General features: G+C 53.3%; 1 protein-coding gene across 2 annotated transcripts in view; it reads left to right on the forward strand.

Moving 5' to 3' along the window:
• Positions 1 to 20,908, forward strand: part of IGSF3 (immunoglobulin superfamily member 3) — a 91,615-nt gene that overhangs the window by 58,127 nt on the left and 12,580 nt on the right. Inside the window, exons 5-9 of one of the 2 annotated variants that reach the window (XM_054564716.1) lie at positions 596 to 985; positions 2,326 to 2,385; positions 4,775 to 5,176; positions 8,216 to 8,620; positions 19,737 to 20,147. In XM_054564716.1, coding sequence (XP_054420691.1) covers positions 596 to 985; positions 2,326 to 2,385; positions 4,775 to 5,176; positions 8,216 to 8,620; positions 19,737 to 20,147 — 1,668 coding nt within the window. The remainder of the gene's footprint in view (positions 1 to 595; positions 986 to 2,325; positions 2,386 to 4,774; positions 5,177 to 8,215; positions 8,621 to 19,736; positions 20,148 to 20,908) is intronic. The other variant, XM_054564717.1, reaches the window with a different exon arrangement.

Here is a 20,908-nt window from a genome sequence, read left to right on the forward strand (position 1 = left end):
CTTTAGTTTTCATTTTTCCTGTGTGCTTTTGTTAGGGTCAGTCTTGCTTGAGTCTTATTTCCAATATTCACGTGGGGGTGAAGAGTGTACTTCAATATACTAATTTCTCAGTTTATTAGGATTGGGGGTCAGCACCAAGGCCGCTGTATACTTCTGTCTCACGCACCCCAGTGGGGTAAGTCCTGCTCTGTCTGCTGAAAGTACGCGCAGTCGTGTCGCTCAGTGGAGTTCTGGGTGTAGAGGTCAGGCTAGACCCACCACGCGCTATGCCATGTAGCTGATATGCGGGGTTCCTTACAGACCTTCGGGGGTCAAGTCTAGAGCAGTGTAGGCCGCAGACAGAGCCCGTCGGTCTCGACCCGGGTAACGGGCCCTTCAGACTGGGTCTGGCTCCCTTGAGCTTCCTGTGTGACGTCCAAGGATTTCTCAGACCGCCTGGGTGGGAGCTGGGTTTTTTCCGGCTCAGGTCGAGTGCAGTGGCAGGTCCCTATGGATGGCACTGGAAGAAGGCACAGGTGGCGGGGCCGTGCGGAGGCCGCCTGCGTAGCTGGCATCCTCCGTCACCCGGAACGCGCCGTCTTGTGGTTTTTTTCAGACAAAGAGTTCACCGTTCGTCTGGAAACGGAGAAGCGCCTGTACACCATGGGGGAGCCGGTGGAGTTCAGGTGCATCCTGGAGGCTCAGAACATTCCTGACCGTTACTTCGCCGTCTCCTGGGCCTTCAACAGCTCACTCATTGCCAGCATGGGGCCTAACGCTGTGCCCGTCCTCAACAGCGAGTTCGCCCATCGGGAAGCCAGGGGCCAGCTCAAAGTGGCCAAAGAGAGCGACAGCGTCTTTGTGCTGAAGATCTACCACCTGCGCCAGGAAGACAGTGGGAAATACAACTGTCGTGTGACAGAGAGAGAGAAAACGGTCACCGGGGAATTCATCGACAAGGAGAGCAAGCGTCCCAAAAACATCCCCATCATAGTCCTCCCCATCAGTAAGTGGGGGGACACGCTGCTCCCTTCTCCTCCCCTCACTGGTCTGGCCCAGTAGCTGGCATCGCTGAGAGGTCAGGGGAGAGAAGGACACTGTGCTGGAGGGGCGGGGCAGGCGGGGCAGGTGGCACTCTAGGGTTCAGGCTGGCAGAGAAGCCCGGGCAACGGCTCCCCTTCCCTGGCTCACCTGCCACCCTTGGCAGCCCCCCAGGAGGGCCGAGCATCGGGGCTGTGTTTGCACCTGGAGGGCTTTGCAGGCCCCGGTTCTAGCAGCTTCAGCTCAGCTGGGAGGAATTCAGGACAGCTGTTCACTCCTTTGTGGGAATTAAGTCCCAGAACAAGGGAGAAGATGCGTATTTTGATGTCTCCCTTAAGAGGGTAGGTCTTTTAGCGGAGGATTTTAAATCAGAAAGCTCATTATTCAGAAGGATTTGCTCTGTGGGTTTTGAGGGGAGAAGGGTTGCCATTTCCCTATTGAAACTGTGTTTTTAAAAGTCAGTGGCTGGGGTGTCTCGCATCTTCCTGGAGCATAGACTTCAAAGCCTCGCTGGTTTCCCAGGCTGCTCAGGTGGGCTCCTTGCCCCCATGGAAGCTGGGTTGTCTGGGTGGGTCACGGTCATGGCTGGGACCCGGGGGACTGATGACCTGTGTTTGCCTGTGTTTAATCATCCATAGTATCGGGGTCCTCTTTTAATATCTCATTTCTCTCATAGTTCTGTTTTTAGTAAAAGGAGAATTAAAAACCTTACAATGCTCTGATTTTAAACAAGATGGTGAAGTTTTTAAACTAACCATTAACCTTTTCTCGACTGCTCAAACTGTTCTCTTACTTTTGCCATGATTCCCTTTTTCATTTTTATTTACACTTTCACATTTTTAATATAGTCCTCTTCAAGTATGAAGAGAAAAGAAACACAAGGGGTCTTACCGCTCTTTTTTCCTTTTCTCACCAATAGGATTACTTTCTGTTCATGCTTTTTTTTTTTTTTAAATCACACACACACACCTAATTATCTTGAAATTCTTTTGTTACTAGACTTTTTCCCACCCTGCAGTGCCTAGCATGTTGCTTTGCATAGGGTAGGTGCTTGCTGAATATTTATAGAACTGAAACTGTGGAACTGAATGCCCACTCTCTTCACTGTTTTCCTGTTGCTCAGTGCTTGCTTTAACCATGGACTCTCTGCTTTTAAACTTGCAACTAATTCCTCATTGTTTTGTAAGGATCCAGTGAAGGGCAGCCACACTGTTGACCTCCTATATCTTTTGTGCTAAGAAATTGCCCCCAACCCCTTCCAAGAACTTGTTTGATGATCTGTGGCCTGCTATATTGCTTTTCCAGCAGATGACTGGGTAGTTAAAGTCCCCCAGAACCACCAGATCCTGCCCCAAGGCCACTTGGGTAAGTCTACCAAAGAAAACAATCACATCGGTAATGGTGATAATACCTTGGATTTTAATGGCGCTTTTCCTCCCGGGAGCCCAAAGTGCTTCTGCGTCTATCGTCTCCTTCTCCGCTCCCACCCCTCAGACCCCTGTAGAGGCCACTATGGTATCCATCCTGTGAAGGAAGAAGCCAGAGCACTGTCCAGAGATGTGGCTGAGCCAGTTCCATTAGTGGTTGAGCTTGCGTTGCATTAGAAATGTTTGCTTCTAACTCCACATCCACTGCTCTGCGCTTAGCCTGTGCTGCGTCGTCCACCTCCTGATTTGAAATCTCATTCGCGGACATGCACTCAGAGTCTCCTTAGTCCTCCCCTGGTTTGCACTTAATCCGGAGTGTTGTACATCGTCAGCTGCCTTTCCTTGGGCTCAGAAACACTTGTAAATAGCCTCGCCCGGCAGTGTCTGCACCTGTCTTTGCCTGGGCTGCCGGAAAGGAGTGCTGCCTCACAGTCCCATGTTCTGAGGCTGCCGTTTTCCAGGCTCACTGGAGCAACAGAGCACCAAAGAGCAGCCTTTATAATAACAAGCCAGGGCTTACACAAGAGTTCACCGGGTGACAGTAGGGAACAGGAGTGACACCCTGCAGGTCCTTCTTCTGACTGAGGCCAGCAAAGAGATTTGTTTCCTTTGATGCTGAAGTTGCCCTTTTAATTCCTCACTTGGAATTGATAACACTGGGGATGAGTCTTCAATCTCAAGAGGAATGTTGTTAGTATTAATGATGAGATGAACAACAGTGACCTCATCTAATGCTCTCAGTGTGCGACCCTGAGAAGTCGGTGCTATTTTATCGATCTCTATTTTGCATATGAGATCTAAAACTTGGGCAGGGTTAGGTAGGAAGCCAGGATTACAGCTTTAGAGCCCAGGCTGTCTCCAAATCCTTGTTTTTAGCCACCAGCCTTACTGCCTCCGGGAATATTCCCTGCATGGCTCCTGGGAGGTTGCCCTCCTGGGAACATGCCTGTTCTCCACCTTGTGGAGGGGTTTGGTTTTTTTTTTTCCTTTTTTTTTTTTTTTTTTTTTTGGTTTTTGTTTTAGTTTTTTCCTTATACAACAAGCCAATCCAGACTGGGGAGCAGGTATACTCACCATAACCAGAATACACTCAGGAGCCCAGCGCTCATCTTTGTCTGTTCCTGCCTGTCGGGGAATGCAGGGGAGAAACCTCTCATGGGGCTGGGCGTGCTTCCCTCTGTCATTGGGTGTGCCTCTTAATCTGGGACTTGATTTCATTGATTGATTTAACATTGTCATGTCTGTTTCACGCGGGTGGTGCCCAGAAAATGGGAACCAAAAGTTAGTTATGGTATTTTGGGTTTTTTGTCCTTATTATGGCTTTTTGAGCTTAACATAGATAACTATACACAATGTTATACTCATGATTGAGATATATTAGAATATCCAGGATGTTTACAAAAACAAAGAGTTATTGGGAATAATAAAGTCAGTCATGATCATGACCAACTTTTGAAAATGTAGTATGTTTTAGATGATTTATATACATGTCTCATTTATTTTTTAATCTTTAAAAAAACGACATGAGATCATTAACACTCTCCCTGTCTTATAAAAGAAGGCATGTAGAGTTTAAATAATTTGATTGAGTGAGTTCATACTGCTAAGTGGGCAGCAAAGAGTGAAGGCCGTGGAATCCTTATCCTGAACTTTGGCAGAATGTTTCAAGGTCAAGAGCAGTGGAACCCCAGGGCGAAGTGTCTCAAGCCAGCAGCTTAGGTCTGTTCCTCAGTGTTAACCAAAGGGTGAAAGCTCGCTCCCCACACACCCTGTGAACCTCGACGGTCTGTACCAGTAGTGTCCACACTCCAGCACGCAATATCTTCCAAATGCTTCCTGCCAGTTTTTTCCTACTTCCTAATATTGTCCCAGAGGGCTCAAGTGGCACATTCTGGACGTCAGCTTTTATTTGACTCCATAGCACCGAATGGTGGGAGTAGAATTTTTTAGTAATTTAACTTAGTAACAATCCAAATTGGAAATCCTTGAACCCCAGCTGAACAAATAACCTGGTCAATTGTTTTATGCCCTCAGCGCAGTGGCACTGTGTTGTGTTGCTTAGGCTCCGATTCAGTCCTAGGCCTTAGACGCTCATTCTCCTTGCCCTCGCACACGGCCCAGGGCCTCCTTAGGCTATCAGAGCCAGGGCCTTGCGGGGCGGTGCCCAGAACCAGCAGGGCTGCCCCATCCAGACTCAGTGTTTCATCCGCCAAGGTCCCCTGCACCTGGGGAGGATGGCGTTGGCACCCATCCTCCTTTTACCTTTCTGCGGGAAGGGCACAGACGAGACACGACAGCCCCAGCGTGCACTCTCTCCCTGTCTCCAGAGAGCAGCATCTCCGTGGAGGTGGCCAGCAATGCCAGCGTCGTCCTCGAGGGCGAGAACCTGCGCTTCTCCTGCACCATCCGCACAGCAGGCAGGCTGCAGGGCCGCTTCTCTGTCATCTGGCAGCTGGTGGACAGGCTGAACCGGCGCAGCAACATCATGTGGCTGGACCGGGACGGCACCATGCAGCCGGGCGCATCATACTGGGAGCGCAGCAGCTTCGGGGGCGTCCAGATGGAGCAGGTGCAGCCCAACTCCTTTAGCCTGGGCATCTTCAACAGCAAGAAGGAGGACGAGGGCCAGTACGAATGCCACGTGACCGAGTGGGTGCGGGCAGTGGACGGCGAGTGGCAGGTCGTGGGGGAACGTCGGGCCAGCACCCCCGTCTCCATCACGGCTCTCGGTGAGTTAAATGTCCGCATCTTTCAGCAGGGCCTCCGGGGAGGCTGCTCCCTTGTCCAAGAACCTTACCTTGACTTTTGTCACTGAGAGTCCTGCCAGGAAACCCAAGGCACTTTCAGAGGGTTTAATGGAAGGAACATTCTACAGAAGCACAGGCAGAGTTGAAGGAACCAGCAAGGCGTGGTGGGGCACCTGGGGACCCGTGACAGCTGGGAGCTGTTGGCACTCATGGATGATCTGGGTGGTGGGAGTGAAGTTATGGGAAGTCTGGGCAGAGGAGCGAGGCCACTCAGCTGGAAATGGGGACCCCAGGTAGCGGGACGTGGCCATCTTCAAAACCGGCCTGAAGAGCAGGAACAAAGCTGTGAAGCTGCTCTCTCCTGCCCCCGAGCTCTCCTGCCTGCCGCCCGGGCATGAGCCCCATGGAAAGTTCAGAGCAGAGCAGAGAATCACCTGCTCTGGTGGGTAGAGAATCACCTTTCGCCATTCACTTAGCACTTACTATGTTCCTGGCTGAGTCTGGGCACCTAGCCAAAGAGGTAGACGCTTTCCTGTTACAAGGAGACTGAGTGAGACAGGGTAACTCACTTGCTCAGGGCTGTAACTTCTCAATGACAGACCCCCAATGTGAACACAGGAAACCAGCGATCTGTCTTAATTGTTTTTCAAAGCCTGTGTTCTGTTCTCCTCTCTAAGGCCCCTCCTTAAGAAAGCTATTTCCTCGTTAGCGTGAAATTAAAAGATACCTTGAGGTTTGCTAAAACCAAGGAATATTAGATTTGTTTCTCATGGGGTACTTAAAGAGGCTTCTATCCACATTTATCTGCCTAATGTAATCAGTGTGTTACGTTTTAAAAGGTCGTCCGCTCCTTTGCTGGGAAGGTAACTTGTCACGTTAGGTCTTGTGTTTATCAGGAGACTCTGACATCACTTGCCCTGGTGACTTTGTGCCCCGCTCCCTGACGCCATGTTACCTCCTTCCCTGCGGGTAGGGCTGCTGGTGCTGTTGAAAGGCCTGCAGCCGTGAGTGGTTTTGCCCCCCACAGAGTCCTCCATTTCCACGAGACCCCCAGATTAGAATGACATTCTTTTTAAAAACTTACTCGCAAAGATAGACCTGCTTTCTGCGGTAATCATACCGTTCAGACTGCCGTCTCTAGAAACTTCACCCAGCGTGCGGTTTCCCGATCAGCCGGCCCCCGAGCCTGCGCTCAGCACCGGCCTGCGCCTGTGGAAGTGGGACCTGGGAGGCCAGTGGTAGTGTCTCCCACGCTGTGAGGGTAGGGCCCGCTGAGGAGTGGTTAGAGTTTGTCGGGACTGTTTCTCTAGAAGTAATTTTACCATCTCAGGTTGTCCCCTGAAGTTTTTCATACTCAGCATGTGGTTCCCGCAGCCCAGGACCCTGACCTGGGATCCTGGATCCTGGAATCCTGCACACCAAAAGGTGGCCAGTGTGATTCCCAGGCAGGGCGCATGCCTGGGCCGCGGGCCAGGTCCCCGGTTGGGGGCACGTGAGAGGCAACGGATCCACTGTCTGTCTCACAGATTGATGTTTTGCTCCTGTTCTCTCTTCCTCCCTTCCCCTCTCTCTGAAAAATAAATAAATAAAATCTTTAAAAATAAATAGGAAATGTAAAGATAGCTCATGAAATCTAATTTGAAGACCCAGACTTCAGCAAATCATGCGTACCTATTTGCTGACTTTACCTCCCCATAGAAAGCCAAAGGTTCCTTCAGTCACTAGTCTTTTACCTCCAGAGTTTGAAGTACTTTCTTTTATGGCTCTTTGTTTAGCAAAATACATATTTTTTAAATAGTGTCATTTATACTGTGTGTCAGGCACCATCTCAAGTCTTTTGCAAACATGAACTCCTTTCATCTTTGCATGGACCCATTTTACAGATAGGGAAATAGGGGCAGAGAGAAGGTAAGTAACTTGCTCAGAACACACAGCTAGGAAGTGTCAGAATTGGGCAGCAGGCTCCAAGGTCTGTGCCTTTAACCGCTGCCATATGCTTTCCATGGGACACGCAGCCTCATGAGGCCCCTAGAATCAGCAGGCTTGTAGCCTGACTCTGCTGTTTACGGGCAGCTCGACACGGGGCTACTTGTTTAGCCTCTGTGTGCCTCGGCGTCCTCACCTGTAAAAGGGGATTAGTCTACCCGTCCTCAAGGTCGTTGTGAGGATACGGTGAAGTGTGGGGAAAGCAGAGCAGTTGGCGCCATGCCTGGCACAACGGGAGTGCCCGGTAAGTACTGACCACTCCGTTTTATGATCATAGCCAGCGTATGAATGTTAAGTCGCAGTTCAAGGCTGAAGGGGTTGGGGTCACTCATACTGAGGACGAGTACTGTTCCTCGTTCAGTAGGGAACAGGGAGAGACCCAGCCCACCGCGGCAGCAGGAGCCCGCCCGCCCAGGTCCCCACCTGCTGGAGGTCACTGTCTCCTGCCGTGGGTCCCTCACCGCCTCTCTTCCCCGGATTTCAGGAGGAAGGTGGAAAAGGGACCGGTGACCCAGCCCGCGCTGCCCAGCCTGGGAACACAGGACACCTCTCCCACCTGACCCCATTCTCCAGCGCCGACGTACTGGTGGACCAGGCAGAGGGGCCGGGGCGGGGGGCGGCTGGGGGGATGCGGTCACTTCGCAGTGGATGAAGGGAATAGCTTTCGGGCTTTTTTGTCCTGCATTAGCCTGGGACCCCAAGATTCCTAGGAGTGGCCCTGCAAAAGGCACGGATGGAGTGCGAACTGAGACAGGTCCTCCAGCTCCCGAACCCTGATGGCCGTCGCGAGGGCCTCGTCAGGAAGGGATTGGCAGTGCTGCTCGAGGAGAATAGCCCCGGCCTCCTTCCGTGGGGTCTTGGGAAGGGCGGGTTTGTGCTGCCACACGATGGCTAACGTCACACTGGCCTGGGCATCAAAACAGACCCCTGAGCCTTTGCCCCGCCAGCTCTTGCCAGGAGCCCCATCACCGCGCCTCACCACCCTAAGAAAACCACGTGACTCCTCTGGCTTGAGCCTCTCTGCTCTCTCTCCAGAAACGGGCTTCGCGGTCACAGCCATCTCCCGGACGCCGGGGGTGACCTACAGCGATTCCTTCGACCTGCAGTGCATCATCAAACCCCACTACCCGGCCCGGGTCCCGGTGTCGGTGACCTGGCGGTTCCAGCCGGTGGGCACCGTGGAGTTCCATGACCTGGTAACCTTCACCCGGGACGGAGGAGTCCAGTGGGGGGATAGGTCCTCCAGCTTCCGAACCCGAACGGCCATCGAGAAGGCTGAGTCCAGCAACAATGTCCGCCTGAGCATCAGCAGAGCCAGTGACACGGAGGCGGGCAAGTACCAGTGTGTGGCGGAGCTGTGGCGGCAGAACTACAACAACTCCTGGACACGGCTGGCCGAGAGGACCTCCAACCTGCTGGAGATCAGGGTGCTGCAGCCAGGTAAGGGCTCGGGCCCACGCGTGCGTTGGGCGGTGAGACACGTGGGGAGGGAACGGCATGTGTGCACTGAGCTGTCGGCGTGGCCACTTTGACATCCCAGCGTTTGATGTTGAGAAATTTCATATCTTTGGGAAGTTGAAAGAATTGTTTTCCCTTTTCTTGATGGCCAGTTGTTAGTGTCTTACCGGCATTTGCTTTCTCCCTCTGGGCATTTTGCTACTGTTGCTTTTGAACCACCTGAGGACATGTTGATAACATTGGAGCACTTCCTCCTGAATCCTTGAGCGTGTACCTCCTAAGCACAAAGCCACTCATGATTATAGGACGTTACTAACATTTTCCCGGTCGTCCCAAATTCCTTCTGTAGTTTTTTTCCTTTCAAAACAAATCCAACCAGTCTATTTAGATTTATTTAATTTAGAGCAGCCCCATGGCTGTGTGTGTGCGTTCAGACACCGGCATTTATGAAAGTGTCCAGACCAACTGTTTTGCAGGAAGCTCTGTCTCAATGTCGTCGCCTGTAATCCTTGCCATGTTGATGTGAACGAGGTACCATAGTCCCCAGTTTGCAGACAAGGAACCTCAGAGTGGGGAGGGAAGAAGGACCTCACTGAGGTCCCTTACAGAGGACCTGCCTTGTGCTAGGTGCTTAGGGTGGTCACTTTATTAGAATTTCACAGTCACCCCAGGAGAGATGGACTCGCGTGGCAGCACGTAGCTGATGAGGGGTGGAGGTAGGGCTGGAACCCTCGCCTGCCTTTCTCATGCTGGTGTCCTGACCCAGCCCTGTCCTCCTGCGCTGAGTTTGAGCTTCCTTCTTCCGCGGGGCTGAGTCTCTCTTACAGCAGCTGGGGAGGAGGCACTAGTTTGGGGAGTCTAGTGTGGGGTGGTTTCTGCGAATACTCTCACCTTCCCCGGGCCCTTCCTCTCACACGGAAGCGGTCAGGTGCAGCGGTCAGGTGCCTGCCGCCGCCAGGGTTTCCTCGGTGTCCGCCTGCTGGGCTGCTCAGCTGGAAGCGGGCGAGGGCGGAGCACAGGCCATGGTCCCGCCCCCGGGCCCCAGAACAGGAGAGTGCAGGCGTCCACCACGCGGCGAAAGGAGGGGGTTGGAAAGGAGGTGATTTTGCAAAGATTTTTTTAAAAAAAATTTCTGACACACCCACTTTGGGAGGATGTTTTTCAGCACCTTACAGGAAGATGTCTTCCTTCCGCCCGCAGCCGTGGTTAGTGTCCAGCCCAGCCTCAGATGGCTATCGCGTTGTTTTCAGCAGCGTGAGGTGACAGAAAGGTCATGTCTGAGCCTTCTCTTCATCTCGTCCGACACCTTAGGGAGTCCTGTTCTGTCCCAGAGTCTGGAACAAATGAGTTGTAGAAGTAAAGGGACCTTTCCTTGGCCAGTCAGAGCCCTAACCTGGATGACAGGATGGTTGGGGAAGTGCTGTTGCACTTCAGTAGATTTTCGGGGAGAGGCGCCATTTCTGGGGAGCTCTCGCTGAGGGAAGCGCCCAGGGACGTGCTTGCGTGCCCTCCTGGGTAGAGCTGCAAGGTCGTCATTGCACCTCCTGGGGTCTCCTCCCGCCCTGAGGTCGGTGGTGTGAGCAGCGGCGCCTGTCACATGGGTCTGCAGCCTAGAGGGCAGAGGAGGTGCTGACCCCAGGGCCTTGCCTGACGTTGCCTTTTTGCATAAATCCCTAACATGTGCTTGTTTCCGTTGCTCCTTGGAATCTAAGACTAGAGCTTGTCTGGGAAGAATAAGGAATTAATTTATCGAAGGTCCGAGTTGTTTTGATTCTGATCCATCAGTGGGGTTACTGAGAGAGACAAGGGCCAGAAGCGTGCTCAGTACCTCTTGGTGCCAGGCTTTGTGCTTGGTACTTAGGTTTTCTCTTCCAGTCCATCCTCCGGTGAAGCGATGGAGGTGTTTGTATCCCCACTTTGGTTTCCCCAGGAGGTCACCAAGGCTCCCCGTGTTTAGGAGCCTTGATGGAGGCGAGCCAGCTCGGTAAGTGGGAACCTGGCCCTGGAACTGAGATTGGAGCCCAGGTCTCTCAGGTGCCCCTGTGTCTCCATTTTCCATTATCCCATGTTATTGCCTCCTGCCTAGAAAGGTGGCTGGAGAGCTAGGACCCGCTCTGAGGGCTGTCTTTGTGTCTGGTGTGGCCGAGTTGGTTGGTTTGTGTCTTCACTGTGAAGAAAGGTCCCGCGCTGCCCTCATGCTGGGCTGCTCACTGGGAGGCCTGCACCCAGAGGTGCCCAGTCGCGCGCTTTCGGGGCGCGGTCGGCGCCGAGGCCACACCCTCCAGGGAGGCGCCAAAGCCCCGGGAGAGTGCATCCCTTAAGTGTTGCTATCTCTTCTTTATGAAATATTGATGCTTTAGCACTTAATATTTTCCAGAGAGCTTCATGGTCGTTGTTGCTGTTTCCCACACACTCTGGTTGGTGCAGGAGCTTTTATTTGGGGGACGCAGAAGTGGAAGAATACCAGGCGCCTGGCTCTGTGCCCGGGACCGTGTTGACATGTGGTGTGCGACCTCCCTCCACCCTTCCTGCGGCCGTGGGAGGGAGCCGTTGCTTCCCCGTTTTGGAAATGGAGTGAGTGGGGCTCGGGGAGGTTCAGGCTTGTCGAAGTCAGACACACAGTGAGTGGGAAGTTGGGATTGGAACACAGGAGGGCTTTATTAAAGAGGAGGTGAAGCCTTTGACCCTTTTTAAGGCCGTATCAGCAAAAATTGTTCCTCTGTATTCATTAACAATCTCATTTACAGAAGGGATCACTCTTTTTCAATATTTTTGTAAATTTATTGATTTTAGAGAAAAAGAGAAAGGGAGAGAGAGAGGAACATTGATTTGTTGTTCTACTTATTTATGTACCCATTGGTTGATTCCTGTATGTGCCCTGACCAGGGATCAAACCCACAACCTTGACATATTCAGCCAGGGCAAGAAATCACTCTTTGTAGATGCCTGATGTGAAGAGTCCAAGCCTTGGCAGCAGTAGTAGCCACAACAGTGGCAGCTAATACATATTTGGCCCTTCTTGTGTGCCCACTGCGATCCCAAACACACGATGTGTGAAAACTTGCTCAGTTCTTCCTCTTCCATGCAGTCAGGGGGGCCCGGGCGAGGGGGAACTGAGTCACCCATCTTAGAGATGCGGACGCTGGCACAAAGGTTGACTGGATTACCCGATGAGCCACAGGAAGGGGCAGAGGCTAGAGGGAGAGTCAGACAGGCGGGCTGGCCCCAGAGTCCAAGCTCTTAATTTTATTATACAGTATTATGGTATTTTCTAGACAGCTCTTTTTTTTCCTCCCCTCAGGAAGCCTCTTTGGTACCATGTACTTTTCTTCAGTTTCTATTCTGCCTGGTTTACCATCCCTGACTTCCTGATCTCCTTTAGCAAATACTTGTTTTTTTAAGTTGGGGCCACAAGGTACCCGTAGAAGTTCCTTAAAACGTGGCTTGCCGACGGGGTAGGAGTTTGATTTGTGCTTCCTCCAACTCTTCCATTCTTCTGATTTCTGCCACAAGGTGGCTCTGAGACCTGGGGACACCAGAGCTCCAAAGCAGGGCTGGCTTCTCTTCTTTTTCCTCTCTGTCCACACTTTGCCCTTCAAAACAGGGATCTTCCATAGGAAGGTCTCCCACCGCCTGTCTCCCAGCCCATTTTGAGACCATCTTGTTGAAAATTCTCATTCTAACAGAATCAAATAGAGAGAGAGGGCCTGCTAGCTCCCTGGCCCATTTATCAGCTTCCCCCGTGGCTGTCATCAGCTCCCCAGAAGGCGCAGCGTGGCCTGCGCCCCGGCCGGCCCCTGCCTCCCGCTGGCCTGGCCGCATCGCAGGTCCTCCGTTCGTCAGGGTCTGCGGCTGGATGGCACCGCCCATCTGTTGCAGGTCTGTCATCGACCGCTCTGCGCGCGAGCTTCCCATTCGCTGTGCGCATCCCCGGGGACACCCTCAGGGAGTGCCGTCGCCCCCATTCTGCTGTGGCTCCTGCTCAGCCTCCCTCCGCGGAGGGCAGAGTGTGAGCCCCGAGGCGCATTTACGCAAGATTTTAAGCCAGTTCAATATATTCAATTCTTATTTCTTAATTCTTTTCTCTTTTAATTTTGAAGCATCACTTGGCTTCCTTCTGATTTTCTGTAGCACCAGAACACCGTCCGATTACATATTCCTAAATACAGAAGCAGTAAGGGGAATGTCAGCACCCATTCTCCAATGTTTATGACCATTCCTTGGTCTGGCTATTAAATATTGCACATGAAAATTGACAAAGCAATAAACAAGCTTCCAGGACGACAGCCTCCGGTCTAGAAAGCCAACTTGTCAGGGGATGTATTCTGCTGGGATTTCACTGATGGGTAGTTGGGATGAATATTTAATACCCTCTGGATGCTGCCAAATCTGTTTTCTCCAGTTTCTTACTGCTGACCTAGCAGACAGGGAATGCTGAGGGCTTTTTGTTTGACTTCTCTGAGTCCAGGGCATGTGACAGTGTCTCTCCTTGTCACATAGTCTAGCAGGTGACAGGCTGCCTCAGCCTTCAGAGGGATTAGCCCCTGCTTTCTTTCAGGAAAGCCTGGGCTTTTTCTTCTGCCCTATGTGCCTGTGGCTTCTGCCTGCTGGGTGCTCAGAGATGGGGGGAGTGCTGCCACCCGCGGGCCTCAGTGTCGTGGTGACGCCGGGTGCATCTGTTTGGGCTCAGTGAGCTAGGGTCCTGCTCTGTCTGCACACAGGTAAGGCAGACAGGGCATGTCCGGGTTACTCCTAATAAGCTGTTTCTACTTCCAAACTTGTGTTACTTTCTCCTCGCTTCTCCCTCCCAGTGCCTTCTGGAAGCATGTTTGAGTGCCTGCTGGGTGCCAGTTTCCCTGCCGGGCGCTGCGACTGCAGCGATGGCTGTGTCACGGGTCTGCCCCGCGGGCTGTCCTGGGAAGAGAGGAGCGCGGGGGAGAGTTTCAGGGGCGGTAGTGGGGCCGGTCCCGGGTGCGGGCTGTAGGCCTGAGGGGGAGGTGAGCTTGTGTGGGGGTGTGCGCAGGGAAGGGGGGAGCTTTCAGGGTCGGAGCAGAGCGTGGATCAAGAGCAAGCAGCGTGCCTGTTTTGATACGACTGAAGCATGGGGTTGGGAGGGGCCCCTCCCCAGGCCGCTGCCAAGGGCCAGGGAGCCCCTTTTGTGCAGGGAAGCATGGAGGGCCACCGTCCATGATGGTTCACAGCAAGGACAGACCAGCCTGTGCTTGAATCCCGCTCTGCCACTTACTAGTGGCATGACCTTGGGCAGATGCTCTTTATAAAACTGGGGACAACAATATTTATTTCATAGGACCCGTGAAAACCCAATAGTTAATATTTATAAAGCGCTTCGAATACTTCTCAGCACATAGGATTATATAAGCTTGTTAAATATGAATATTCTGACCTGAGCAATGAGGACGTTATCTCATCCTTAAATTATATACTCCTTTTAATAACAATTTGTAATAGTCCCTTTACTACTCTAAGATGAAATTCATAGACGATTTAACATTTCCGCTCACATGACCTTTAAAAGTTGTGACAACCTGCTAATTGTGGCATAAAGGAGGAACATTTTAAAAAGCAGTTCATGATACAATAATGTGCTGTAACCTGTCAGTGCTTAGGGCGGCGCATTAGGAGGCGCAGGACCGAGGGGCCGCCCCAGGCAGCACTGCCCCGCCCCGCCCTGCGGGTGGGGTTTCCGAAATCCTGAGCAACTCCTGTGACAACGCTGAACAAAGCAGAGGGAACCCTCCCTTGATCTCCCTGGCATATGTTAAAACTCTGCCAAGGAAAAAAAAGGCATCGTGTTGATAGTGACATGAAAGCAGGCCCTCTGCTCAGAGACAGAGTTCACCCGTGTGAATGCCATTTGAAAGTCATGCAGGACACAAGCAGCGGTTGGTTGCATGGAGCCATTGCAGATGTGGGTTCACACCTACGCCAGCCCTTGTCCGTTGCACACCTGGTGGCAGGAGACGGCCCCCGCAGGCAGGCTCTGAGCCGGGAGCGACAGGCCCTTTGCGCGGCTGGGGAAACCCTCCCGGGCGGAGGCTGAGGCTGGGGGCCAGGAGACTCGTGTTCAGGTCAAGCGTGAGGCCTGAAAAAGGGACTGTTAGGGCCTCAAACAGGGCACGACCGCGCGCAGGAGGAAGAGCAGAGGCTGAGGGCGATGTTGAGGATGTGGGACCGGAAGTCCCCAGGTGACAGCGGTGCAGCAGGCCCGCGCATGGCACCCAACAAGGGACAGGTGCTCGAGATCTGGAACGCTCTCCGGGGCCCTCGCCGTCAGGGGTCGGGGGTGGGTAGTGCACCTTTCTAAGTTCATCCACTGCACGTGGCATCTTGCTATACCCCGAATACGGTGCACGGAGAAGGTCTCACCCTGGCTCACCTGTCCCCGCCTCTCTGAGGTGCCCTTTCACTCTCCTCGCGGCCTGGGGACCACCCACTCATTGTTTTTCTGGGCCTGGCTCGGATGCCCCATACTTCCTGAAAAGGCCTCTCTCTCCTGACATAACCAGGATTAAAAGCCTTTCCTTTGCATTGCCATACCCCCAGAAAAGATGAATTACATATTTATGCAGCCATGCATTTATTACATGGATTAGCAGGTGATCGGGTCAATGTCTGCCCTTCGGATGCTTATTATTTAGCAGGAGAGAGAAGAGCTCCAGAAAACTAACTTGGTGACTAAATCAACAAACAACAAGGGCTGGCCAGGTGTGGAGCCCAGGGAGCCCTCACGCTCTGTCAGCGGGGTGGCCTCTTAGGGCGGCTGGTGTGGACGGCGGTGGGGGTGCTCCTCGGAAGGTTCAGACAGGGCCGCCGTTGGATCCCGCAGGCCCTTCTGGGTGTTCATCCAGAAAAACGAAAACACTCATTTGTATCCCTGTATTCATTGCATTATTATTTACAAGAGCCAAGGTAGCAAAGCATCCTAAGTGTCCACTGGTAGATGAATGGATTAAGGAAGGTGTGGTGCAGAGATACAGTGGAATATGACTCAGCCATAGACAAGAATGGAGTCTCGTCATTTGCCACAATATGGGTGGACCCGGAGAATATTATGCTGAGTCAGACAGGGAAAGACAAATACTGTCTGATGTCACCTATATGTGGAGTCTTAAAAAAAAACAAAAATATAAACAAAATAAATCAGAAACACACATAGATATAAAGAACAAGCTGATGGTTGTCAAAGGGGAGAGGATTGGGGGATAGGAATACAGAAAAAAAATTTAAAAATTAAAATTAACTTTTTTTTTTTAAAGCGAGGAAAAGAACTTTGCCTCAGAGCAAAGTGGTGCTAAGTAGTAATTCCTTGCTACTCAGTGTGGTAGAGTCAGGAGAAGCTGGGGTATGAAAAGGGCATAGCCCAGGCCCGGAGGCACGGCAACTCGGCAAGAAAGGTAGATGCTAACCTAGGAGAAGCGAAGGGAGCCCCCTCCACCGTCCTCTCCCCCGTGAGCCCTGCTCCGTCACCTGCGGGGCTCCCAGATCCCTGGGGCACCTGCACCGGGGCAGGAGGAGACAGACGTGAAGGCATCAGATGGAAAAAAGTGAACTTCAGTGCCAGGCAGCACACCACAGAGCTCCAGCAGGGACCAAGGCAATCCCTTCGTGATGGAAGAAAGTTTTGAGTGAGATGCGCGCCCGTACACACACACACAAGGCGGGACCCACCAGGTGGGGAGGTTGGCTGAGGAGACGGCTGCTCTGCACGGCTGCTCTGCGTGGCTGCAAGCTCCTCCTGCCGCCTCTCCTTCAGAGCACCTGTCCGTCAGAGCAGAGCAGCCTCCTCCAGGGCAGAACACGGCGTTCTCCACGTTTCCCTGGGAGGCCTAGGAAGGGAGCCCCCGGTGCAGACAGAAAGGGCCATTTCCTCAAGTGGGTCAGCCGGGCCCTGGGAGTGGGGAGGGGCCGCAGCGCAGCCTTTTGGACCTTCGCCTGCCTCCTGCTGGCTCACAGTGGGGGATTAGTCAAGCCTGACCCTCCTGTGCTCTTTTTCCTTCACCTCTAAGGGCAAAGCCTTGTTAAGTCCTTTCACTCACACAAGACAAAGTCCAAGGTTTCCAGAGGCTTCAAAGTGCATATGAGTCACCTGGGGATCTTTGTCGAATAAAAGGCAGATTCTCGTTCTGGGGACCTGATCAGGGGGCCTCCCAGTCTGCATTTCTAACAAGCTCTCTGGCGTCACCATTGCTTGACACCGATGCTGCAGGTCTGTAGACAGCAGTTTTAGTAGGAAGTTTGTCACTTACATTTGACAGTTCTCAATCTAATGTGCTTTGAACATGGAACTGAGCCCAGAAACCAAAAAGAAGTGGGCGTAGTAAAAATGTGCTGCGTGTTGACAGATACCAGGCTCTGTGCCGATCTCTTTCTAGAGACTGTTGCTTTTCGTCTGCACGCACTCCTGTGATACAAGGGGGATACTAGGATTGTTTTGATCTTGCAGATGGAAATACCTACGACCTTACGGGGGCTGGACTCCGCTAACTAGAGGAGGCGGCGCAGACAGGCCACACGCCACCCAGGGCGGCGCTGGGCAGGAGGGAGAGTGCTTCCCAATCAGCCATGGAGCCTGCAGTCTCCTCTGGGCCTCGGGAAAGGTCCTCCCTGATCTTGACGTGTGGGAGGAAATTTCGAGCGTGGACTAGGAGCTGACCCTTCGCCCACCTGCCAGGCATGCACTAAATTTGAAAAATGCCTCTTTTTCAGGCTTTTCAACACTTCACAATATTTTGACACGAGAAGGAAAATAAAAATGGAAATGCTTTGAAACATTTCCTTGGATTCTTGTCCTCAGACCATGTGACGAATTGAAGTTTAGTCATAGGGTTCCAGTTTAACATATGCAGTTACTATAGCAATTGAGGTTTCCTTAGTAACAGTTGCAAAAATAATCTGGCCCCAATTAATAATACATTTTAAAGCTTTTTCTGCCCTACACTGAACAACCTAGTTCTTTTGGCCAAGGACCAGACAACTCAGGTGGTGTCATTTGCATTGATACAGATGTCATTTGCGAGCAGTGAATTGGTTGGGAAAGGAATGAAAGGGGGCTGGTTGTTTCAAGTGTTACGGGGACACGGAAGGGCAAGCAAATGGGAAATTCATTTCCAGAGCTCGGAGCTTATGGGTAAACCCCACCCAGACCCCCGTGTGCCCTGGAGGCCTTTGTGTTTCAAGAAGGGATAAGGCAGGAGACCGGGCTTGTTCACAGAAAAAATGAATCCAACGGGTGGGGCGTGGGATGTGGGGCTTCTTTCATGTGGGTAGTGCTGTGTCCTCGAGGGCTGCAGGAGGTCTGTAGGTATGTGAATTCAGCAGCCCTTTGTGAGCAGCGTCTCCTGATATACCGGGCGCGCCCTTCGCTGAAACGTGCCCTTGGAGTAGCTTTTGCAATGATTGCGCTGGGTGTCGGATCCGGCCATGCCTTAGCTTGCTGACTCCTCTCAGCCATTCAGGAGGTTTGTCCTGGAATTACCAGGCTTCCCAGCTGACAGCTTGGGGCTTTCGAAAGTTTCAGTTGCCTTGGCACATGGGACTCGGACCTTGATGCTGCCTGTCCACACCAGCTATAAGCCAGCCAGCCAGCGCTGGTCAGGGAGGCCCGGGCATGGCCAGGAGACCCAGTGCTCGGTCTGGATCAAGACACTGACCAGCAGGCGTGCTGGAGACGGGCCAGGCAGACCTGCCCCGGCCTCCACTCTGGGCGGGCCCAGCGAAGAAGCTGGGCGGCGCTGCCTCCCTGTCGGGTCTGTGCCTGGCCCAGGTTTCTTTCTCGGGCGGTGAGTGCCTCAGTCTTGAAAAGCAAAGTGTGAAGAGGTGGGGAGGCGGAATGATGCTTTTACTATTAGCTTCCTGAGAGGAAATTGGGATTGTGTCTTTTTCAGTAGAGGGGACGGTGGGTAGAGGGAAGCAGAGCCAAGTGCAATAATGATGGCGTGGGTATGACCTCAGATTACTACCTTCGTCAGATATATTGCATTAGAAGGTGGTTTTTTGCCACTTTGAAGGTGAGCAACAGTCATTCATTGGCAGGTAGGCTCACTCCAGAGTCCGCCCTCCTGGTTTGGAGCAGGACAGCGAGAGGAAGGGGAGGCTGGAACTGTCTCTCTGCTGTCCCGCTGCTTGTCATTTTCCTCTCAGTCTCCCCGCCCAGGAAGACCACCCGGGTGTCCTCCAGCCCCCTGCTGGCCATGGTTCTCTGGCGGACTTGCGTTCGCTCACCCACCCACTCACTTGCATACTCAGTGAACACTGACCGAGCGCTTTCTGAAGCCCAGGCACTGTGCCTGGCTCTGGGGGTGCAGCGATGAGAAGGTCCTCTGGACAGGGCTGTCTCCTTAGCGTCATGAAGGGACAGGGTGGATGTGCTCTAAATATCTGCAGATTGAATGGAGAAAGCGCGCTCTGTATCCCTGGGGGGCTCACAGGCTCGGATGGAGGAGAGACAAGGAAAGCGGCCTGAAGATACACAGGGTGCGGATGGAAGCACAGAGGAGGCGCGTGTGGCCCAGTGGGATCGGGTGAGGGACAGCGGCTCCTGGCTGAGTGGAGAGACGTGGCAGGGGAGACAGGCAGAGAGGACAGCTGAGCAGAGACTGGGGCTGAGGGAACCTGCATGGGGCGTGGGCACTCCGGGAGCGAGTCCTGGGGGTGAGTTTAGACAGTTCCTGGAAGGACTTGGTGCTGTGAAAAGAAGTGGCTTTTTCTTTGTAACCTAAAAACAACTGGGAACCATTAAACTTTTCAAGCAGGGAAGTGATGTGGGCAGATTTGAGTTTTCACTGGATCCGCTTCGAGGCCATGCGAGGCTGGGGAGCAGGCAGGAGGCGGGGGAGAGGGCGAGGGCCTAAGCGGGGGCCAGGCAAGGAGGAGACACTGGGAGGGATGTTTGGGGTGAAGGCAGCCCCGTGCAGCTTTGCCCTCACCGAGCCGTACTTTGGAGGAAGCCTTCCATGTCCCGTCCCTCTGGGAACCTTGTGGGACAAAACCGGACTGGGAGCTGGCGGGTGAGAGGCTTGGGACCGGCCATGTTTCTGGGGGGGGGTGTGATTCTGCTGACCTGCCCCCTTTTCTGCAGTGACAAAGCTACAGGTGAGCAAATCCAAGAGGACCCTCACCCTGGTGGAGAACAGGCCCATCCAGCTGAACTGCTCAGTCAAGTCGCAGACCAGCCAGAACTCCCACTTCGCTGTGCTCTGGTACGTCCACAAGCCCTCGGATGCCGACGGCAAGCTCATCCTCAAAACCACGCACAACTCCGCCTTTGAGTACGGCACCTACGCGGAGGAGGAGGGCCTGAGAGCCAGGCTCCAGTTTGAGAGGCACGTGTCTGGGGGCCTGTTCAGCCTCACCGTCCAGAGAGCCGAGGTCAGCGACAGTGGCAGCTACTACTGCCACGTGGAGGAGTGGCTGCTGAGTCCCAACTATGCTTGGTACAAACTGGCAGAGGAGGTTTCGGGGCGCACAGAGGTGACTGTGAAGCAGCCAGGTAAGCACAGGGGTACAGCCATCCCGGGCCGGCGGGCTTAGTGGGGGTTTGGTTTAGACTTCTGCACAGACTGCTGTGCTTGCGTGCCGAGGGTTGCCCGCTTTGCTGTAAGGAAGGGTCCCAGCCCTGATGGCAAACTCGGCATCCCTGACTCTGCTCTGTGGATGGCGTCTACCCCGGGGAGAGTCCTGAGGGGTGGCTGTGGTTGGCAAGACGTGACTGGGCAGGATTCTGGTGGTGCCTGGCTCTCTCTCCAGGTTTGCCATTTGCACCCTGGGTCTTGGGCTGGCGCCAGCTCTAAACCTAGGATTCCTGCCTAGAGGGCATTTTCTGATGTCCCGCATCTGGCTCCCCTTCCTCTTGACCACCTGTCTGCAGGCCGGGATGAGGGCCTCCTGTCTCCAGACTGAATCACCGCTCGGCCCCTTCAGACCCTGTGGGGGCAGCCTGGCAGGTAGCATCTGACCTCTGCTGGTCACCCCCGTGGCGGGAGAGCGCATTGCACCCCAGGCCTGGCTCCGCCTCTGGGCTCCCCGCCTTGTTGAAAAGTTCCCCTCCCCGTAATCTCCCTCTCAGGTTTTAGATCCGCCCCTAGAACAACACAGGGGAGTTGTGGGTCTTGTCCTTTCAGATGTTGTCACGCACCACAGAACGGCGGTTAGGCACACAGTGGACCGCCCCTAGGACGGGGGTCCCGTAGATTGTAGTGGAGCTGAATTTCCTGTAAGAAATGGAAAGATATGGGGTTCAGGGGGACTTTT

The sequence above is a fragment of the Pteronotus mesoamericanus genome, unplaced genomic scaffold (assembly GCF_021234165.1).
Source record: "Pteronotus mesoamericanus isolate MK-2021 breed Mesoamerican mustached bat unplaced genomic scaffold, CSHL_Meso_final scaffold_99, whole genome shotgun sequence".
Taxonomy (NCBI): Eukaryota; Metazoa; Chordata; class Mammalia; order Chiroptera; family Mormoopidae; genus Pteronotus; species Pteronotus mesoamericanus.